General features: G+C 43.7%; 1 protein-coding gene across 2 annotated transcripts in view; it reads left to right on the top strand.

The window, feature by feature from the left end:
• Window positions 1-23761, top strand: part of RARB (retinoic acid receptor beta) — a 682530-nt gene that overhangs the window by 314923 nt on the left and 343846 nt on the right. The window contains exon 2 of one of the 2 annotated variants that reach the window (XM_068547293.1): window positions 15615-15730. The exons of the other annotated variant lie outside the window; for it this stretch is intronic. Within the exon in view, the coding sequence (XP_068403394.1) occupies window positions 15616-15730 (115 nt within the window). The 5' untranslated portion in view covers window position 15615. The remainder of the gene's footprint in view (window positions 1-15614; window positions 15731-23761) is intronic. 2 annotated transcript variants of the gene reach the window in all.

Raw genomic sequence — 23761 nt, 5'->3', positions numbered from 1 at the left:
CAGATAGGAAACTGGCTTCCTCAGGAGGTCTGCTCATTAGAGATGCTTAAACTGAAGGCTCTGGCCCCAAGCATGGGCTCGCTTCCTCCACCTCGTCCCAGACCCTTGCTGCCCGCTTCTATTCATCCGTCCCTCTTCCTTCCCTCTTTCCCAAGCCCTCACTCCTTCCTAAATCTCGTAGCCCCCTCCATCCCCCAGTCCCTTACAATAATTATAGCCCACCCCCCCCCCCCCAGGCCATGTCTGATGCTACCCCTACTACCACCCTAGCTTCTCAGTCTGGAAAACTCAACCTTTCCACCAAAGCACACGTCAGCTGTCTGCTCGTGAAGCTCATTCAGTCTATTCCTCATCTGTATACACGCTCCCCCACTCTGTGTGGAGCCACTGAGGTTTCAGGTTTACCTGTTACGGCATCTATGGTTATCTTAACTGGCCCATGAGTCTTCCAGTAAATGCTTCAATCAGGATGACTTCTCCATACAAAGAGTACGGAAGATGGCAAAACAGTTCTGATTTTTTTCTTTCTAAGCAAAACCTATTTTTATTTTATGCATGAATCAAAGCTGTCTGTCTCCTTTCTCAGTAGAGTCAGACCTCTTAGCCTTTGTCGTTGTTTTCCAGCCAAGTCAGGAGATGGGGGCTCGTCTCCTGGGCAAGTGGAGGGAAGCTTTTCTTTCTCAGGCTTTGCCTCTCACACATCCATGTGGGAGCCAGTCAGTGTGGAGCCAGCTTCTCAGCCTGCCTTTTTCTCTCTCGGGTTTGTTTCTGGAACTCTTTCCCCTTTCTCCTTCCCCCATGGTGTGAGTTCGTGTGTGGCTGGTTTTCTTGGGCACAGGCCCAGCTGAGTCTCAGCTTTGTTTGTTGTTTGTACTGACTGAGATCAGCCTCTGATACCCAGTGGTCAGAGTTCCCTGGGATAGGGGACCCCAGTTGCATTCTTTCAGGCCTGGGCAGAAGACAGCAAATGCAAGAACACCAGAGCTTTGCAAGTCTTGGTTCACAGAGAAGAAAGCTGCAGTATTTTGTGTAGAATAAGAAATACATAAATATGTGTTTCGGGGGCTTTTATTTTTATATTTTTATTTTTTAATTGAAGTAGAGTTGATTTACAATGTTGTGTTAATTACTGCTATACAGCAAAGTGATTCAGTTATTCACATATATATGCACATTCTTTTTTTAATATCCTTTTCCATTATGGCTTATCATAGGATATTGAATATCATTCTCTGTGCGATACATTAGGACCTTGTTGTTTATCCATGCTATATATAAAAGCTTACATCTGCTAACCCCGAACTCCCAGTGCATCCCTCCTCCACCTCCCCTTCTCCTTGGCAGCCACAAGCCTGTTCTCTGTGTCTGTGAGTCTGCTTCTGTTTTATAGATAAGTTCATTTGTGTCATATTTTAGATTCCACATGTGAGTGACATCATATGATATTTATCTTTCTCTGTCTGACTTACTTCACTTAGTATGATAATCTCTAGTTGCATCTATGTTGCTGCAAATGGCATTATTTCATTCTTTTTGACAGCTGAGTACTATTCCATTGTATATACTCACTGGCTTATGTGTCATTGAAAATCAAGTGAGATGGAGACAGCAGAGCTTAGTGATAAGAACCTGGCCTCTAGGGAATTCCGCAGTGGTCCAGGGGTTAGGACTTGGCACTTTCACTGCTGTGGCCCAGGTTCAGTCCCTAGCTGGGGAGCTAAGATCCCACAAGCCGCATGGGGTGGCCGTAGCCTCTAGAGAGTCATCACTTACTGAGTAATTTGGGGCAAGTTAACCTCTGTTACTATTTCTTTATCTGTAAAATGGGACTAGTAATAGTGTCTATCTCATAGGGTTGTTAATAGGAATGAAATGAGTTAAAACTTATAAAGCCCTTAGAGTAGTTTCTGGTAGGAAGTATGTGGTCTATATGTATTAGTTAAATAAATCATTGTACTTGGCTCAAGGTGAATGTTCAGGAAGTGCTGGTTTCTCTTGCCCTTATATTTTGATGTTGATGATGACCACCACCACCACCATCACCACCCAGTTATTACCTTCCTAAGCCCTGCTCCATTTGACACTATGTCGCCTTCCCTTCGTGAAACTCTCTATTCCCTTGGCTCCTGGGGCACCACTCATGCTAGTTCTCCAGGCTGTTTCCTGCTCATTGCTCCTCCATCCTTTTCATGGAACTCTTACATGCTCTGCTCCCCTATCCACAGCCCACTGTTCTTCTCATTCGTGAGTGATGTCACCCAGTCTTACTATTCAAAATATCCCCCATATGCTGATGGCAACTCCTGTTTCCAGATGTCAAACCCATCTCAGCAGTCCAGGCCCGCATAGGTTCCAGAGGTACCCATGTGGCTGTTCACGATGTGTCTCCATCTGGTGACCCCAGATCATTCAGAAAGAAACTCATCGTCTTCCCTCTAAATCAACTTCTCCTCCTCCTCCGTCATGTGAGGGCATCTTTACCTCCTGTCACCCAAGCTAGAAATGCAGAGGTGGTTCTGGATTCCATCTTCATCCTCGTGCCTCACTTCCAAACCATTTTGCTGGCCAATATTTCCCAAATTGGTACTTTCCTTCTCTTCTGACTCCCCACTGCCTTAATTCTGACTCCACCACCTCTCACTTGGACTTCATATGTGGTCTCCTCTCTCTTGGCCTACCCTCTTCAAGCTTGCTACCCCAGTAATTGTCCAAAACACAAAAATGACCCTATTATTCCCTGGATTAAAGCGCCTCCGAGGCCCTTTCTCTCATAGGCTAAAGATGATGACTCCCTATCACGGAAGCCATGACGTCTATCCAGACTCGTTTTCAAGCATTCCACTCCTCAAGCTGTGTTCACTGGACCAGTGAAACTAGTCTTCATCCAGAGTGCCCGAAGTCCCCTCGCTACAGGTGTCCGCTGGTCATCCCCTGACGCTCAGCTCAGCCGTGACCCCTCCCAGAAACTTCCCATCTCTATCACCCCTCTCTCTTTCCACATACAAGTTGGATCCTACCTCTGTATCAGTTTTCCGACAAAGTACCACAAATGTGGTGTTGTAAACAGTACAGGTTTATTCTCTCACAGCTCAGTAGGTCTGAAGTCTGATACGGGTCTCACGGACTAAAGTCAGAGCTGCAGCAGGGCTCATCCCTCTCTGTAGGCTTCGGGGAGCATCTGCTTCCTTGCCTTTTTCAGGTGCTACACGGCAGCTGCATTCCTTGGCTCGTGGTCCCTCCCTTCAGCTTCAGATCTAGCGATGGCTGGTTGACTTCTCCTCCCGTCACCTCTGACTTAACTCTGCTGCTTCCCTCTCCCACTTTTAAGGACCTTCTGTTTCCTTTGGACCCACTCAGAAAATTCAAAATAATCTCCCTATTTTAATGTCAGCTGTTTAACAACCTTAATTCCTCTTTGACATATATGTAACATATTTATAGGTTCTGTGGGTGAGAACATGGACATCTTTGGACAGGCTATTACTCTGCCTACCACAATGCCCGTTTCTGTGTTCCCACAGAACTCTGTCATTCCACACGATAAGTACCATCATATCATTTTGTGGTTTTTTTTTTTTTTTGATTGAGATATAACTGACATATAACATTGTGTAAATTTAAGGTACAACATGTTAATTTGATACATTTATATATTGCTGTAGCAGTTGTATATTTGTCAGTTTCCCTGACTTAACTTTGACCTTCTTTAGCATCTATTCATTTTTGAATCCCTATATCAAGAACAAATAATAGACCCTCAGTAAACATTTTTGATCATTCGAATACCTAGGGATAACCTAAATTCCCTTTAAGGATCAGCACAGAAGAGGGATCAACCTGTGCCCAGTAATTACAGTTATTCATATCAATAATTCCATTTCCGTGAAAACTGGTCAACCAGTATGTGATGTTAAAAATATAAATTGCATTACTCTTATTGCTATACTGTCATTTACTTTACTGTTATTATATATTAGACATTGCTCTTAGTGCTTTTCATGTGTTAATTCATTTAGTTTTTACAACAATCTTCTGATGTAGGTACAATTTCTACTGCCCGTTTCATGAATGTGGAAACTGAGGCACGAGACATTAAATAGCTTGCGTGATGTCAGCCAGCTTAACATACAGTAACACTGAGTGATCCCCTTTCTTCTGCCAACCCAAACAATCCCTTCTGTGGTCAGTCTACATAAATGGGAGGTCGCTGTAGTTAATTCGAAATTTTGTTTATTTCTCATGAAACCCAATAGCTTTTAGCCTCATGGGTTTAAGGAAAACACTGAGTGAATTAGCTGCATCTGAGACTTTTCAGCCAGGCAACTTCTAAGACATATACGCTATGGGCCTCAAGTGTAAAAACGAGCCATGGATTATCTTTCAAAGCCACCTTGGTCTTTGGGAAAATCCTTGGGCCTAACTGTGAGTCCACACATGATCATTTTGTCAGTTTGATGAGAGTCAGTCCCAGGGGAAGGCCAGTGTGCCCGGGAGGAGAGACGGAAGGAAGGAGTACATTAAATCTGCGGTTGCTCACAGCATCTGCCTTTCGTGCTGCCTCTGGGGGACACGCTGTCGCCTCCTCTCAGTCAGAAATTCTGTATCTTCTCGGCGGTTCCTGGGGGGGAGCCCTTGAAGGCATTTGCTCTGACACCCTTATTTCTCTCGAACCCCTGGAAAGAAATAGACGCCATCAAAGGCAAGGGGTTATCAGGAGCTTGTTTTGTGCAAGGGCAACAGAATTCGGAAGTTTTCAGGCAACCCCCTCACTTATTTCAGCAGTTCAGTTAGTGGCAGAGCAAACTAGTAATATGTATTTGTTAGCTAGGGTACAGTTTTCTTGGAGGGTGATTCTGTTTTGTGGCAAACAACTTGCTTACAAAGCTGGTGATATTTCTCGCTGAATTCAAAGCTCTTGCTAAACAGTAACCTGATTGATTTAGAATCTGAGGAAGTGGGGGAGAAAGCGTGAAGGACTTCAAGGGGACAGCATCATCCCAGGATGCCTCCGAGAACCCTCGGGGTAAAGGGAAGCTGTCTTCCCTCCACTCTGTAACCATGGTGGGCAAGAGCCACTATCCTGTTCCTCATGAGGGAGAACGGCTAAGGCGTGACTTCTGGCCAAAGCTCGAATGATGCCTTGTGGACTCCGTCTTCCTCTTGGTCTTCTGTGGCTGGCATCCTCAAAAAGTCTGCGAGAGCTGATTGAATAACTTATTCACGACGAACTTAGCAAAATTATGTATTGCTTTATTCTAGTGCAATCCAATGTAGGTGTTTTTTTTTTAATGGAAAACTAACATGTTTATTAATTTTTATAGATTTAAGCATTACAAAAACCATATAATTATGTTAGAAACTGGTATTCTCCCATTCTCCCACCTCAAGATGGAGGACTGATTTGACCTTGATTCAGTATTGATTAAGCACCTGCATTTTACTCTTACTTTATTTATAGAGTACATCATATTAATTTTGAGCAGCTATGGTATATTAGGCATTGTAGGGAAACTGTGGCAGCCCAGCCTTCTAACTGTTCAAGCACTGAAGGCCTCTCTTTAGAGACCAAACAGCGGCCGTGAGGCCCACCCTGGCCTCTAGCGAGTCCCCTCCTCCACCTCCCACTGCCGCTCCCAATTCTCTACACAGATGATTTCAGTGTTTTTATTTTTATTTTTTTCTTTTTTGAGAATGCGAGCATTTTCTTTTTTTGATTTTTATTGGAGTATAGTTGATTTACAATGTTGCATTAGTTTCAGATATACAGCAAGGTGTATCAGTTATACGTGTGCATCTATCCACTCTTTTTTTAGATTCTTTTCCCATATAGGTCATTACAGAGTATTGAGTCGAGTTCCCTGTGCTACACAGTAGGTCCTTATTAGTTATCTATTTTATATATAGTAGTGTGTATATAACTATTTCCTAACTCTCCTACCTACTTCTTTGATCTGTCTTCATTTTATCACCTCTTGTTCAGTTTCTTCTTGTTGTTAGGAATAAAATGCCATCCTTGACAGTGGAGTTTGGAGGCTGGAATCCCACAGAACCCTTACCTTTTCCACATTTGACTGAGGTTATTTTTATTCTGTAGAAAATGTGACAGACTCCTTTTGAAAAGAGATTTTTAATGTTTGGGTATTATTCTGAAATACAGTTATTCACATTTGGGAGTTATCTGGGTGGGAGTTCATTCTGTAAGAACTGAAGGGATATATAATTTGTGGTTATTCCAGCATGTGGTTAAGTATATATTAAAAATCAGACCATTATATATAATAATGGCATGGAATTAAGTACTCTCATTTTCCAGTGTTTATGGATTGAGATATTCAGAATTAACTATAGAAATCCGATATGGAAAATTGACAGATGTATACACATAATGCTGAAACTAATATATTTTCTTAATTTTGATAATGTCTCAAGGTTTTTGTCAAATTCTAGAAAGGTTATATTTTTCCAAAATGATCTGTGATTCTAATGTCAAATTTCTTGGAGCATATTATTGAATGGTAAAATTTTTAACAAAATTTTACAGTAAAAAAATTTGTACACAGATGAGCTCTCACACATGAATCATCCTCCTTTATTTTATTTTATTTATTTATTTTTGAATTGTATTTATTTTTTGGCTGCATTGGGTCTTCATTGCTGTGCGCAGGTTTTCTCTAGTTGTGGTGAGCGGGGACTACTCTTCATCGCGGTGCACAGGCTTCTCATTGTGGTGGCTTCTCTTGTTGCAGAGCACCGGCTCTAGGCGCACGGGCTTCAGTAGTTGTGGCACACGGGCTTCAGTAGTTGTGGCACACAGGCTCAGTAGTTGTGGCTCGCGGGCTCTAGAGTGCAGGCTCACTAGTTGTGGCGCACGGGCTTAGTTGCTCCGCAGAATGTCGGATCTTCCCGGACCAGAGGTAGAGCTCGTGTCCCCTGCATTGGCAGGTGGATTCTTAACCACGGTGCCACCAGGGAAGTCCAATCATCCTCTTTTAATCTTTTAACGTTTATGGACTTCTTTTCCCCTTCTCCATTAGAGAGGATTTGGTGACCATCATTGGTTTTTAGAAAGAGCAAATGTATCCAACATTGAAGCGTTCATCATTTGATGTAGAAGAAATGAATCTTAATGTCCCGACTGGTATTTACATGAGCACGTCAATGCCCTAGGAAGTGCCTTACCCCCTGGGGAATTCTTTTTTGTTCAGACATTTCTGATTCACGGTCCTCCAGGAAATGGAAAAATAATCCAGTGCTATTTGCTCTTCAAAAGCAAATCTATCGTTTCCATGTCCTTTTCCCAGCTCAGATCTTAGATGTGGTATATTTCAGCTCTGGTCCCCAGCTGGGTCACTGCCATTTGATAAACTCCAGTGTTACCATGAAGAATTCAAGAAACAGCAGAGTTAACGAATTTTAGCCCCCCCTTTCATTCTGTTCCACCCACCTTTCCTTCCTCATTGTGGTACACAAATTCCAGGGATGTTCTTGCCTCAGGGCCTTTGCACTGGTTGTTCCCTTTGTCTGAGATGCTCTCTACCAATTGTTCATTTTCTTGTGTCATTCTGCTCTCTCTCAAATGTCATCTTATCATAGAAGCCTTCCCTGACAGCCCTGTCTAAAATGTCAGACCCTCTTCACACCTTAGAGCCCCTCTCCTCCTCTTACCTGCTTTATTCTTCTTCCTGGTCCCCACCATTACTTGATATTGAAGTTTTTATGCAATTGCATGTTCCCTGCCCGTCATACCTGCCTCACCACCAGTTAGAGCAAAGCTTTGTCTGTTTGTATACCTGGAATCTGGAATAGTACCATGCACATGAGGGGCCCTCAATAAAGATTTGTAGAATAAATGGGTGAAATGCAAATTTTCTTCTCCAGTATGTAAGGATGCTGAATACCAAAAGTGATTATGACCTACCTTGGTCCCTCGAGTAAATTATCAAGCCAAGACAGTATGGTGTTATGGAATATATTTTTTCAGGTATGTTCCAAAATACATCTCATCTTTGAGCTATTAAATAATAGCAAACTATAGTCATATTGCTGGATCACTTCAGAAGAACAGAGAATAGTCATAGAAATGAGTCCATGAATCTCCTTAAGTATTCTGAAATGAAAGACCACGAGCAATAACCTGTTATTTATTGTTCCTCTAACACGGATGTCCTGTAAGGTCAGTGGATCATTGACCAGCAGCCATCACTGAGAGGCAGTAACACATTGTGGTGAGAACAAAGAATTTGTACCCTACTGCCTGGCTTCAAATCCCACTTCTTTCACTTAATAGCTGCATGGCCTTTGGGCAAGCTAGTTAGCTCCTTTAAGCCTCAGTTTCCCCAACTGTAAAATGGTAATACTAACAAGACTTGCTTTGTAGAGTAGGTGTGAAGATCCAGTAAGTCAGTACATGCGCACCGTGCCTAGAACAGGGCTAGTATTCAATCATTTTAAATTAAATAGCAGCAAGAATGATAAGTTATTAAAATAATAGTGATTATAATAACAATGTGGAGTCATTTAACAGTGACTTTTAAGGACATTATGACTTTGTTGTTAGATCCTAAAACATTTTTTAACAAAATAGATATACTCTCATTAACATGAAGAATGTCATGTTTAAATGGGCAAAGGACTTGAATAAAAATTTCTGCAAAGAAAATATGCAAATGGCAATAAGTATATGAAAATATGTTCAACATCACTAATCATTAGGGAAATGCAAATCAAAACCAAGTGAGATACCCATTAGAATGGCTATTATTCAAAAACAAACAGAGAACCAGAATAAGCATTTGTGAGGAGGTAGAGAAATTGGAATCTTTGTGCATTGCTGGTGGGAATGTTAAATGGTGCAGCCACTGTGGAAAGCAATGTGTCAGCTCCTCAAAAAATTAAAAATACAATTACCATATAATCTGGCCATTCCACTTCTGAGTATAAACCCAAGGAATTGAAAGCAGGGACTCCAATAGACATTACTTCACACATGTTCATAGCAGCATTATTTACAATAGCCAAAAGGTGGAAACAAGCCAAAATGTCCATCATAAAACCAGGTTACATGCAGGTCTTGCTGGGAAAGAACAGGCCATGCTATCACTCCCTGATAATTCACACCTGCATAACACTCTCAGTTTACGAAACATGTAAACATGCATCACCTTGTGATGTCCTCACAGACCCCCTTGAGGTAATATTGTTCTTATCCCTATTATGCAGATAAGAAAAGTGGATCTCAGGAAAATTAAGTGGCATAGTACCCAAGGTTACGTTACTGGCAAGTTTGGCATCAGGTCCTCAGCCTTCAGGCACATTCTCCCATGCTCTCTCCTCTAAATCAGCCCAGCCTTTCACCAGATCTTCTTTTCCTCTACTTGTCAGTGAAATAGAAGTAATGCTCATACCTGGGCAGGCAAAGAACCAGAGGTCTCTCATAACCTCTGTTTTACAATTTGTAAAGTGAAATTGGTAGAGATACTGCAATCCCCGAGGATGAAGAACTATGAATTAAGTTTATGATCCCTCCATTTTCATTAGGGTAAATCAAGAAACACTGTCAGGCATTTAAGAATGAGATAAAGTATCAAGATAGAGGTGGCAGGGGTTTGCATTTCTATGGGCATTATATGGTTGTTCCATGAAAATTAAAGCGCTAACCAAAACAACTCACTGTTGGAATGTCATATAGGCTAAGCTACCAACATCCCAAGAATCTCATCTCAAATGCGTGGCCTAAAAGAGTGTCTGTTTCCTGAACTGAAAGACGTGATCAGAAAAGTTTAGTCATGTTCCTTGGCCAGAGGCCTGCCTCTGCATTAGGAGAATTTGGTGCTTTTTGTGTTTCTGGGAGAATAAGTTGATATTGGCATTCAAATAACTTGCTTTTGGAAGAGTTGCCACGGAAAGGTTGTCATTAGATGAAACAATAGTTCCATCATTCCTATGACATGATTCTTTCAAGCATTTGAGAGCAAGGCAGTTGCTCTGAGACCCTTGCTATGCCTCAAACTCATTCTCATCATATATTTTAACATGCCGAGGCAGGAGTTTTCTCATACAATTCAGTAAATCTTGCTTATAAAGGAAAACCAAATACACAAATCACTTTTGAAAAAATCAGTGTTACCTGTGCCTTTATTGTCACAAACCACTGTCTGCTAAGGTATTTTTTTTAATGTCCAATCTTGCTAAGCAAGCTAATGACATGTATAGATAGCATGAATCAGCAACAGCACAGTTTAAAGTTAAAATATTTATCTTTGTCCTCTACAAATTTTCTGTCATCTACCTGGTTGGGACAGTTCTGAGACCTTCTTTTCATTGTCCAGTAGTGGTCACTAGCCATGTGTGTCTATTTAAATTGAAATATAAAATGAAGTGCAATAAGAGTTAAAATTCAGTTTCTTAGCTCTACTTGAAACATTTCGACTACGCTGTAGCCATGTGTGGCTGGTAGCAGCATCTTAGACAGTGCAGAGGACATTGCATCTTTGCAGAAAGTTCTATGGACTGTTCTATGCTTTGCTTTAAAGACTTGTTCATCTTGGGCTGTGTGCCATCTGGTCCCACGGAGGGCCTGGTGGGAGAATTCACCATTGCACCAACTGAAACAAAGCTGGCATCAGCCAGTCAGGGCTCGTAGGTGTGCCACGATCTCCTTCTCTGGGCACCATTAAGGTGATTTTGCAACTCACCAGTGTCTGTTAACAAAAAAGTCTTGAGGTCAAGATAATATTGCTAATTTGATCTCCTCCTCCTCTAAAACAGAGGACTCTAGATGGGCATGGCAGTCATCTCCAGCAGGTGATGCCCTGCCTTTGAAAACTGGGTTTTCTCCAAGATCACTCAAATACTCCGCTAGGCAGCAATTCTCAACTACAGATTGGAATCACCTGGAGAGCTTCTAAAACCGCACATGCCTAGGTCCCATCCTCAGAGAGCCTTAATTACTCTGATTTGCAGCCAGGATTCTTTAAAAATGCCTCCAGATAATGAACTATGCACCCGGGGCTGAGAACCACGGCCCTAAGACCTGCTCCTAGCACCTTAAATAGTTTCAGTCCAAGGCACCTCAGCCCCTGGGTCAGCCACAGGCAGCACTAAACAGGGACACGGGAACCCAGGTGCAGTTTCCAGCCCTCCTTCTGGCTGGCTGTGGACCTTGGATGAGTCGCTGTCTGCCTGGGCCTCGGGATCTTCCCCTGTTCAGTGGGAGGGATGATCTACTTCACATTCAGCTTCTATCAGTCTAGGAAATACCAGTTCCTACTAATGTGATCAAATAGAACTCTTCATATTAAATTATGGGGAGAAACCTTTTCTCTTTTGACATCGCGGTTAATTCCTATGCATTTTATATCCACTGTAAGCTGATGCTGTACAAACCTCAGATAGCCCCAAGCTTACCCAGATAGCCCCCGCTGTGTCGGTGTACCAGGGGGACGGGCCACCAACACAGAGCATTGCTATCCAGTGTGTAAAGTCCAGCTGAGGGTTCAGTGGCTTCTATGTGGACCCACGTGTTGTATCAAGTACAGAATCGTCACTGATGTTTGGACATCTAGCAAGGGGCTCTAGCTGGCCTCAGCTATTGTGCTTGACAAGCTAATGCTTCTTTTTATGTCCCAGGTCTTTCCTGGTCCCCATTTGTGCAAGCACTTCATTTCCTTCTCCAGAAGTTTCCACAACTAGCCTTTAAAATCATCACCTAATGGGCACTGAGGTGAAGGGTATATTTGCATGACATTCTCATCTGGTTATGACTTGAGTTTCTTCCCTCTTGCTTTTCGCCAAAGCAGGCTGGCTTCTTAGAGGCTGCCTGATACATCTTTGAACGGCCCCATCTCTCATGGGCTGTTGGAAGTGACATCTCCCAGCTCATCCCATCAGAGACAGTGATGGGAGAGCACCTTTCAAGGTGACAGTGTGTGTGACGGCAGGCAGAGGGGAGTACGTGCTCACTGGCAAATGTAAGGGATGGGCGATCATTCGGGCTCTGTGTTTCATCACCGTAACTGCTCATGGCTTCAGATTGCCCATGAATCAACCTGTAAGTGCCTCAGAATAGGAAAGCGGTTGCCAGCCGGCTCTTGACTCGCCTATTACAGATATTTCACTTCCTCAGTATCTGCCCGTCTCCTCTTAATAATCTCCCAGTGAATGTCCTGCTTTAAGAAAGATCCTTTTCAAGCACCTCCGGGAGATGGCTGCAGCCCTAAGCATGGCTCTCCTGCCTCTGTGCCACCCTCAGTGAACCCTCCACGCTACCTCCCCGACCCTGTGAGCCCTAGCAAGCCGTGTGCTCAGGCTAACCCTCCCCCCCCCCGGATGTCTCTCACTCTTGCCTTTGGTCACATTTTGTTGGCCTGAAAAACCCCACAGCCCAGAGCTGCCCGCTAGACACACACCCTGAGCCATCGAGGCGTCGTTAAACTTTCTCATCACCACGTTAAAAAAAGCAAGAAGCAGGAGAAATTCATGTCAACAATATATTTTGTTTAAACCAGCATGTTCAAAGTACTATTTCAACATGTAGCCAATATACAAATCATGAATGAAATTGTTTACATTCCCTTTTTCAGACTAAGTCTTCAAAATCCAGTGTGTATTTTGCACTCGATTAAGACATCTTAGTTTGGACTAGACCCGTTTCAAGTGCTCGCATGTGGCTGATGGCTGTAGGCTGCCCTACTGGACAGGGCAGTTCTACCCCTTCCCACCCCCTTCACCAGGCTTATCCAGCTCACCTCGGAGGACTCAGATCAGGCACTGCCTTTAGAAAGCCATCTCTGACCTCTGCCCCTGCACCCCATTGCTCAGTGGTTCTCAACCTTTGCTGCACGTGAGAATCTTCTGGGCAGTTCGTTAAAAGCCTAAGGACCTCTCCACAGATCAATTTGACCAGGATCTTACTGGGATTCAGGCTTTAGTTTGGGGGGTGAGCGGGGGCTTGTTCAACTACAGGTGATTCCAGCGTGCCGCCATGGCTGGGGACCACTCTAGACCTAGTCGCTCAGTTACTCACCCTACAAAGTAATATCAGCAGGGGAAGAGACAGGAAGTAAATAAATGCATCATGTGTAAAATGGTTCTCTGTACTGTAAGGAAAAGTAAAGAGTGACTTGCCAGTGGGGGACTGCCCCTTTATACAGGGTGAGACAGGGACGCTGTGACGATGGGGAAACAAGGACAAATTTCTGGAGCCTGGCTGTCTGAAAACGGGACCTAAGCCAATCCTGGTGTGTATTTGCTATAGTAATGCTGTGAAACCAGCAACCCCCAAGTCTCAGAGGTTTGTAACAATAGGATATTTTCTGTAGTGGGCCAGGCTCTGCAGGGTCTTGGAGAGCATGGTGGGACTGGGGCCAGGCCCAGGGTGCAGGTTGGGTTCCTCTTTGCTCCTCATTGACCAGCAGCTGCGTCCTTATACATTCTTCCCACGATGGTAGCAGAAGTACAGAGGGGAAAAGAGGAAACGCTTAAGGCATCGTAAGGCCGAGGCTTGGGACGGGCGTACTGTCCGCTCTCCCCACATTCCATTGGCCAAAGCAAGTCAGTGAGCAAGCCCGACAGCAAGGGGGTGAGGAAGTGTCCTGCACCCACACTGACCATGGCAGGGCAGGCAGGGCAGAGAAGGTGTGAGCCAATACTCAACCCCATGTGCCATCTTAGGATAATTAGCGGGACAGCTTTAGCTTAGAAGCTTAGGAGTGTTTTTTTAAAATAAGACCTAAAGCCTCCCCTGGCCCTGTGCTCTCCTGTGCTCCTTCACTGCCCTCAGGGGTCCTGCACCTTCTCAACCATTGTGCTCACAGGCCCTCCATGCCACACCCTTAAGAGCTCAGCGTCCTAACTCATTCAGTTCTGGATTTTTTAGCCCCTGGCTCACTGCCTGTAACATCCAGACGCTCCCCGCCTTATACTGTCAGCCACAGGAGGACGCTATGCTCTGCTGCATTTGATAATATGTACCACCCTCAGGATCATGTGTGTCCCATGTTTTTAATGCCCTATTGCTTCGGAGCCGCAGGAGGACGGTGATTAAGCCCACTTTGTTCATGGCTGAATCTCCAGTGCCAAGCTCAGGGACTAGCATCATCGTGTTTGTTTGATTGAATGAAATTATCCTAAAAGAGGCAGCAAAGTCAGAGCCACATAGAGGGTCTCGTCTGAAACGAGGGCATCCCTGGGTCATTCAGTTTCCTCTTCTGTAAAGTGAGGTTGTAATAGGAAGTTTACATCCTGGGGTTGATGTAAAGATTAAATAATTCATGTAAAAGCCCTAAAATGCATGCACCTCATAAAAACTCGATACATAAATTGGTAATCTGTGGAATGGGAATATAAGAAACCAAATGAAGTGAAATATAATAGAGGGAATTTCATTAGACTCATTCCACACCTCATTTCCCCTCTATTATTAACTGTGGAACCAGTCAAAGTAATCCCCAGACCATGAGCTGCTACTCATAAAGTTTGGGGCAAAAGAAGATATTGGCCCTCTAATTTCAAAGAGTGATCATAGAAATGATAGGCTGAACACCTAGCATGGGAAAGGCCTAGGGAAAACAAAGCCGGCTGAAAAATCCATTTGCAGATACCTGGAAGAGAGTGGGGTCCTTGGTAGTAAGCCCAATGGCTACATGAATACCCAGTTTTCTCACACCAGTCTCCATTCCCCATGTGACTGGTTGACAGGTCTGGGGATCAAGAGAACTTGACCAGTACAGTGTATCTTGACTGCAGTTTGTATAATAGACATTTCATAAACTGGAAACTTACGTCCTAGATCCAGCACTGGTCATCTTTTCTGGTTGATTTAGACAGGAAAAGAGAAGAGAGGGAAAAATATGGATGAATGGATAAATGAATGAATATTTGCGTAGTTGAAAGAGTAGATAAAGGGTATTACTATTCAAGGCCAATAATAATAACAACAGCAAGCCTATATCCATGTGTTACCAGGTAGTTTCCGGAAGTTAGCTGAATACCTGTTTGTTCAAAGAGCAGAGCAGAGGCTCAAAGCTGCGAGGCCTGGTTTAAGGTGGAGCTGGTGAGGAAGAATTCAGGCAGATAACAGAGAATTGGCTGTGACTGTGCTGTGGAGGCCAGTGTAGGTGGAGAGTGGGCAGACTGGAACCAGCTGGTCCACCTAGGAGAGCAGCCTGGGGCGTGGGGTCCAGGACTTTCTCAGCCACCCAAAAGCCACCCTGCTCCGCTCACTCAGAGAGCCCCAGTGGGGCATGATGAAGTTAAGCTTCTCACTTGCAGGAGAAATAAAGGGAAAAGATATGCATGAAATCTACAGATCAGAAACCACAAGGAGAGCTCCTGCCCAGCTGGTTTTTCTCCAGATTCCAAAGAGCAGTGGCTCTCAAATAACAAAAGTCTGTGAACCGGGGTTGACCTCGGAAGTGAACACACAGGTAACCGGAACCTAAGTCAAGAAACAGAACGTGTCTTGTGCCTCCAAAGATCCCTCCATTCTCCTGCTCCGTCACCACCGTCCCCCCAAGCATATCCACTCTCTGACTTCTGACAGCCGGCTTTTGAAATTTGCACAAACGGAATCATACAGTATTTTCTGTCTTGTGTCTGCCATCTTTCACACACAGGATGTTCGAGAGACTCATCCTTTTGTGCAGCGGGTCCCAGTTGGTTTGTTCTCATTGCTGCGAGGATACAGTGTTACACTCATGTGTGTTTCTTCATCCTGAGGATGGACATTCAGGTTGTATCCACTCTGGGGCCATTGTGAACATTGTAGCTATTACCCATCTTGTACATGCCTTTGGGGGCACATGTGAACACATTTCTGTGGGGTTACCTTTCCAAGCATCTTTTTCACTAGAGCTAGGAAATGAAATCAGTGATATCAGCCTCACAGGTTTATGGTAACAATTAAATGAGATAATGTATGTGAACCTTTTGCAAACTTTAAATGTGGTGCAAATATTAAGAGTTGCCACTTCGAGGGAGACCCTAGTCTACCGCTTTTGTTGTACCCATCGAAAAGTCCAACATCTTTCTTGAAGCATTCTCTAACCACTCTCAGGCCTTCCAAACCCATATATTACATAGGGTTTGCAGGAGCAGTTCTCGACTCTAGGCCAACATACATGGGTACACCAGTGTCTCTACTTGGGGGCACTGCCGAATATCTGTTGATATGTAGATTTTATTTCCACCACAGCTGAAACTCCACTAGGTCGTAATACCCTCTATCAAAGAAATACTGAGCAGGTCCTATAAACAGGTGGAAACCAGCATATAGCTTACTCAAAGTAAGGGGAAAGAGAGAGAACAAAATATCAGGCCAGCCACAAAGGAAATTTACGTATTTACCAGATTCTATGTGAACTTGGCCTTACGAGCATATGTGAGAACAGAGTTGGGGCCGTGACATTCTGCTCAATCAGAAGCACTAAAGGGGACCACGTGTGAGAGCTAAGAATGTTTTTGTAGATTTAGGAGGATTCTGAGGTACGTGGCTGTGGTTTCATTGGGGTGATCCTTGATTTGTTTAGTGTTTAGTTTCTTTTAGTCCCGCCGAGCATGACATCAACATTTTAACATTTGAACCCAAAAGATGGCTCACCAGTGAGGAGGTGCACTTGTAGCCAGTTATTGTGTGTTCCTTCTCACACGGTGATCACAGCAGTGCTGTGCGCTCGTACCAGGCTTCAGGATTTCCATTACCCTTCTGCACACAGCATTCCCTTTTATCCTCACAGCCACCCTGGGAATGAGGCAGGGAAGGGAATGTTTGTACCCCGGTTTTACCTAAAACTCAGAAAGGTTGCCTATCCTGTCCATGTGTGCAACGTAATCAAGTAGGGGAACCAAACCTGGATCTCCTGCCTTCCAACTTCCTCCCACTCACCACATGCCTCTTGGGTGTGTACTCACCTCCCCTGCTATACTATACACTCCCTAGAAGCAGAGGGCGCCCCTCATCCTGTGCCGTTTCTCTTCTGCACCCACTCCTCCATCTTAAACAGAGTGGGTGCTGAAGGTGCTTTCTTTCCAGGCCAGTTGCAGTCTAAACAGTTTGCTCTAGGAGCTCAGAATTGCTTGTAGAGAGTGAAAGGCATTCTTTTTGATTTTTTAAAGATTTAATTTTATTTGTTTTTGGCTGTGTTGGGTCTTCGTTGCCACGTGCGGGCTTTCTCTAGTTGCAGCGAGCTGGGGCTACTCCTTGTTGCGGTGCATGGGCCCCTCATTGCGGTGGCTTCTCTTGCTGTGGAGCACGGGCTCTAGGCACGCGGGCTTCAGTAGTTGTGGTTCGTGGGCTCTAGAGCGCAGGCTCAGTAGTTGTGGCGCACAGGCTTAGTTGCTCTGCGGCATGTGGGATCTTCCCCAACCAGAGCTTGAACCCGTGTCCCCTGCATTGGCAGGCAGATTCTTATCCACTGCGTCAGCAGGGGAGGTTCCTGAAAGGCATTCTTGATGGAGACAAGACCCTAAGGAAGCTTTTGTCTGTGCCAAGATAGATCCCAGAGCAAATATAGAGAAGAGACAGATTATTATTGAGCTATGGAACAAGCATATTTCCTGGCAACTTGAGAGGAAGGTTGGGACCAGAAGGGAGGAGATGGGAGAGATTAGTGTGGCTCTGAAAAAGACGGTGGGTGGCCAGAGCCCAGAAGGAAATACGGCTAGTGATCCATTCTCTGTGGTGAGGATGGTGGAGTGCTTGTGACAGCTAACGTTTACCACCAGGCATCCCCTATTCCGCTCTGTGTTATAGTACCCCTCTGGACGATTTTGCCCAGAACTCCAGTAAAATCAGATTGTACATCCTGTGTCAGTGGTTCTTTAGGAAACGGAGGAAGAGGAGTTAGGTCGGTCTTTGGTCTGAAGAGGGAAGACAAGAGGGAGGTCAAGCGCCCCAGGAGGCAAGACAGGAGGAGAAGGTTGAGAGCTGGGTCAAGAGCAGGAGCCGAGTGGCAGTGACCTGGACGTAAGGCTCCTCAGGAGCACGTGGGAGCGCTGGGGAGGCCACAGGACACTGCAGAGCGTGGGCTTCTGGGGGTCAGGCCATTTTGGTTGATACGGAAAACAACCGTGACCCCGGAAAGCTGGAAGTCTCTTTTTCCTTAAGTATTTTAATTAATTTATTTTATAAATGTTTTGGTCATTGAATTAAAAGAAAATAACGTAACACTGAAAATGTTTTGGTGATGAAAACTCACAAATAAATATCACATGTCAGCTAAACGAAAACCATCTTTATTGAGATATAATTTGCACAGCATAAAATTACCTGATTTAAAGCAGGCAATTTGGGAATTCCCTGGTGGCCCAGTGTTAGGACTCCGTGGAAAGCTGGATGGCTTGAAGACAAAGAGGTTACATCAATATTTATTGAACTTTTCAAACCACAATTTGGGTGCTCCAGTCTTTGAGAGTTTTATTTTGTGTTTTGTCACCTTCCATTTTATTCTTGCTGTTACCCATTGTTCTTCTTGTACTGGGAGATGACCAGATTTAACACTCTTCGCCTAATTGCCTGCTTGCTTAACAAACCAAGGACATGTGCAAAGCCAAGAATCCTAGTGGTGTGGGATCTTTCTATACTCTGTCCCACCCGGGGTCTCAGAGTTGTGTGTGTGTGTGTGTGTGTGTGTGTGTGCATGTGTGCCTGTGTGCATGTGTGTGCGTGTGTGTGTGTGTTGTGTAACAGAGAGAACAAGCAGGGTCACAAAAAAGAAGGAAGATTACTTACCAGCTTAGGGATAAACTTGTTTACTCTTAAATATATATTGTTTTCAGAGTCAGCAAAAGCCAGAGCCATCATGCCTATGAAACTGCATTTGCATTTATATACAAATAAGAAAAAATGAATTCTAGCCAGAGCATGTCCTCAAAGAGATTATAAATCCACTCTCTTGACTGGAGTGCTGGGCAGTACTTTGCTCGGTATGTGAGGCTGTGCGTTGCAATGGTAAGGTACGGCGAGTGAGAAACAGGAAAGGAGCCAGTGGGGACGTCTCACCCTGGAAACAATATAGTCACAGAGAGCCATCTCTTCTGTTGAAAACTGCTGATACCTGCTACCTTTGTAGACATTTATTCCTCAATCAAGTTTGGCTTATGGTGGGTTAATAATTAGATACTCTTCGTGTGTAGTTCAAGGGAAGGCCACTAGCTATGACTTCACTTTGGCTGGGGTTTCCCTGTAATCCATTTAGCAAATTAAAGAGATTACTTTGATTGATACCATTATCTCCTCTTCTCTTGCGGGTGAACCACTTAACCTGTGCTTAATTGAAAGAGATAGAGGGGGTACAGTAACAAATACAATCAAAAGGAAGGGGCAATAGGATCTGTAGGCCAAACAAATGATGGCACTGGGCTAACAATAGCAGATTAGAGGTGAGATCAATTAATTACAAGCTATTGTGGGCGTTGGGTGGTTGCCAAGGTTTCTAATAGCCTAAGCCATCAGGCCAGCTCTGTTTCGGAGGATTTTAATGACTAGCAGTTGATGTGGCTATTTCAATAATTACTTACTTTTATAATTACTTCATTAGAATACTAAATGTATCCCTTCAATGAGAAAGACCTTTATTCCCCCACACATCCAGCCATATTGGAGGCTACATGTTCCCACAGAGAAGCCTCCTGTTTGGAAGAGGCAGTGGTTTGGAAATAACTGTGCTTGCATTGTGTTCAATATTCTATGTGAAGTGCCTGCCCTGTAAGGCCCTGGGCTAGTGCTTGGAGTACAAAGATCATGAGGCCACGGCTTCAGGGTGGGTGCAAATACAATTTCACTGCGATTGCATAAAGGTTAGAATAAAATTGTGCAAAGGGTCTGCTTTGATCAGTGTCATAGAGGAAAGAGAGGTCGCTCTAGTTGTTTCAAGCAGAAGGGGATTTAATGTAGGGAATTAAGTTCCAGATCTGGCTTCATCTCCTTCTACCCTCTTCCTCCTTGGCCAGCTTCAACCACACTGGACTCCTCCCTCCTCCTTGAATTCCCCAGTCACACGCTCACCAAGAGGCCTTTGTGCTGACAATACCTTCTGTCTAGAATGTTCTTCCATCAGCTCCACATGGCCAGCTCCCTCTTCCTTCATTTATTTCCTCAATTGCCACCTTTTCAATGAGGTTTACCCCAGCTGCCAGATTTTAAATTCTTACTCACTCTCACTTCCAGCATTTCTAATTCCCTTTACACTGTAATATCCACAGACAGGATTCTATGTCTCTTGAACACTGATGAGCCCCAAAGGCCTTCATCAGTCCCTAGAATATAGATGGAATATTTGGTGAGTGAGTTAGGTGCCTGTAGCCTGGCTGGAAGAGCTGGTGGAGAGGGAGCCAGGGTGCTGCCTAATGGGGGTGGGGGGGGGGCGGTCACACCACAGTAGCTACAATCCACAGCTCAGCCAGCTGTTGCTGATGTAGGGCTGGGAGGGCTCGCCACCGCACCGCACCATGCACATCTTTGGGAGCTTCCTTGACAGCCTTCCCTCCCATGGGAGGATGGCCTCTGCTTCCTCTCCTCCTTCAAACCCCTAGGAAGACAATCTGGCAAATGTAGTATTTACATTTTCAACATCTTCACGTAGAAAGAGATGTAATGGAGACTGCGGAAGCCAACCCAACTATCTGCCATAGGACCTTAAGGGCACATGGAGGAGACCACTGTGCCCCCTCTTGGATGGGCCCCCTGAGGCTCAGGGCTGCGTGATGTGCTGTAGGGGTCTCACAACAAGTACATCTTGGAGCCAGGCTTACCCCGAACATCTCTTCATTCAGAAGCCCTTGCTTCTTATATGCCAATAAAATGGACAACCTGGAAGAAATGGACAAATTCGTAGAAAAGCACAACCTTCCGAGACTGAACCAGGAAGAAACAGAAAATACAAACACACCAATCACAAGCACTGAAATTAAGACTGTGATTAAAAATCTTCCAACAAACAAAAGCTCACGACCAGATGGCTTCACAGGCGAATTCTATCAAACATTTAGAGAAGAGCTAACACCCATCCTTCTCAAACTCTTCCAAAATATAGCAGAGGGAGGAACACTCCCCAACTCATTCTACGAGGCCACCATCACCCTGATACCAAAACCAGACAAAGATGTCACAAAGAAAGAAAACTACAGGCCAATATCACTGATGAACATAGATGCAAAAATCCTCCACAAAATACCAGCAAACAGAATCCAACGGCACATTAAAAGGATCATACACCATGATCAAGTGGGGTTTATACCAGGAATGCAAGGATTCTTCAATATATGCAAATTAATCAACATGATAAAGCATATTAATAAACTGAAGGAGAAAAACCATATGATCATCTCAATAGATGCAGAAAAAGCTTTCGACAAAACTCAACACCCATTTATGATAAAAACCCTCCAGAAAGTAGGCATAGAGGGAACTTTCCTCAACATAATAAAGGCCACATATGACAAACCCACAGCCAACATCATTCTCAATGGTGAAAAACTGAAACCATTTCCATTAAGATCAGGAACAAGGCAAGGTTGCCCACTCTCACCACTATTATTCAACATAGTTTTGGAAGTTTTAGCCACAGCAATCAGAGAAGAAAAAGAAATAAAAGGAATCCAAATCAGAAAGGAAAAAGTAAAGCTGTCACTGTTTGCAGATGACATGATACTATACACAGAAAATCCTAAAGATGCTACCAGAAAACTACTAGAGCTAATCAATCATTCTGGTAAAGTATCAGGATACAAAATTAATGCACAGAAATCTCTTGCATTCCTATACACTAATGATGAAAAATCTGAAAGTGAAATTAAGGAAACACTCCCATCTACCATTGCAACAAAAAGAATAAAATACTTAGGAATAAACCTACCTAAGGAGACAAAAGACCTGTACGCAGAAAACGATAAGACACTGATGAAGGAAATTAAAGATGACGCAAACAGATGGAGAGATACACCGTGTTCTTGGATTGGAAGAATCAACATTATGAAAATGACTATACTACCCAAAGCAATCTACAGATTCAGTGCAATCCCTATCAAACTACCAATGGCATTTTTCACAGAACTAGAAGAAAAAATTTCACTATTTGTATGGAAACACAAAAGACCCCAAATAGTCAAAGCAATCTTGAGAAAGAAAAACGGAGCTGGAGGAATCAGGCTCCTCCTGGACTTCACACTATACTGCAAAGCTACAGTAGTCAAGACAGGATGGTACTGGCACAAAAACAGAAATATAGATCAATAGAACAGGATAGAAAGCCCAGAGATAAACCCACACACCTATGGTCAACTAATCTATGACAAAGGAGGCAAGGATATAAAATGGAGAAAAGGCAGCCTCTTCAATAAGTGGTGCTGGGAAAACTGGACAGCTACATGTAAAAGAATGAAATTAGAACACTCCCTAACAACATACACAAAAATAAACTCAGAATGGATTAAAGACCTAAATGTAAGGCCAGACACTAGCAAACTCTTCGAGGAAAACATAGGCAGAACACTCTATGACATAAATCACAGCAAGACCTTTTTTGATCCACCTCCTAGAGTAATGGAAATAAAAACAAAAATAAACAAATGGGACCTATTGAAACTTCAAAGCTTTTGCACAGCAAAGGACACCGTAAACAAGACGAAAAGACAACCCTCAGAATGGGAGAAAATATTTGCAAATGAAGCAACTGACAGAGGATTAATCTCCAAAATTTACAAGCAGCTCATGCAGCACAATATCAAAAAAACAAACAACCCAATCCAAAAATGGGCAGAAGATCTAAATAGACATTTCTCCAAAGAAGATATACAGATTGCCAACAAACACATGAAAGAATGCTCAACATCACTAATCATTAGAGAAATGCAAATCAAAACTACAATGAGGTATCACCTCACACCAGTCAGGATGGCCATCATCAAAAAATCGACAAACAATAAATGCTGGAGAGTGTGTGGAGAAAGGGGAACCCTCTTGCACTGTTGGTGGGAATGTAAATTGATACAGCCACTATGGAGAACGGTATGGAGGTTCCTTAAAAAACTAAACATAGAACCACCATACGACCCAGCAATCCCACTACTGGGCATATACCCTGAGAAAACCATAATTCAAAAAGAGTCATGTACCACAAAGTTCATTGCAGCTCTATTTACAATAGCCAGGACATGGAAGCAACCTAAGTGTCCATCGACAGATGAATGGATAGAGAAGATGTGGCACATATATACAATGGAATATTACTCAGCCATACAAAGAAAGGAAACTGAGTTATTTGTAGTGAGGTGGATGGACCTAGAGTCTGTCATACAGAGTGAAGTACGTCAGAAAGAGAAAAACAGATCCCATATGCTAACACATATATATGGAATCTAAAAAAAAAAAAAAAAAAAAAGGTTCTTCAGAACCTAGCGGCAGGACAGGAATAAAGACGCAGATGTAGAGAATGGGCTTGAGGGCACGGGGAGGGGGGAGGGTTAAGCTGGGACGAAGTGAGAGAGTGGCATGGACATATATACACTACCAAATGTAAAATAGCTAGTGGGAAGCAACCATATAGCACAGGGAGATCAGCTCACTGCTTTGCGACCACCTAGAGGGGTGGGCTAGGGGGGCTGGGAGGGAGACAGACACAAGAGGGAGGAGATATGGGGATATATGTATATGTATAGCTGATTCACTTTGTTATAAAGCAGAAACTAACACACCATTGTCAAGCAATTATACTCCAATAAAGATTTAAAAAACAAGAAAGAAGCCCTTGCTTCACTCCATATCATC

Source organism: Eschrichtius robustus, chromosome 6 (assembly GCF_028021215.1).
Source record: "Eschrichtius robustus isolate mEscRob2 chromosome 6, mEscRob2.pri, whole genome shotgun sequence".
NCBI lineage: Eukaryota > Metazoa > Chordata > Mammalia > Artiodactyla > Eschrichtiidae > Eschrichtius > Eschrichtius robustus.
The sequence above is the reverse complement of the archived record's forward strand: the minus strand, read 5'-3'. Positions and strand labels throughout refer to the sequence as shown.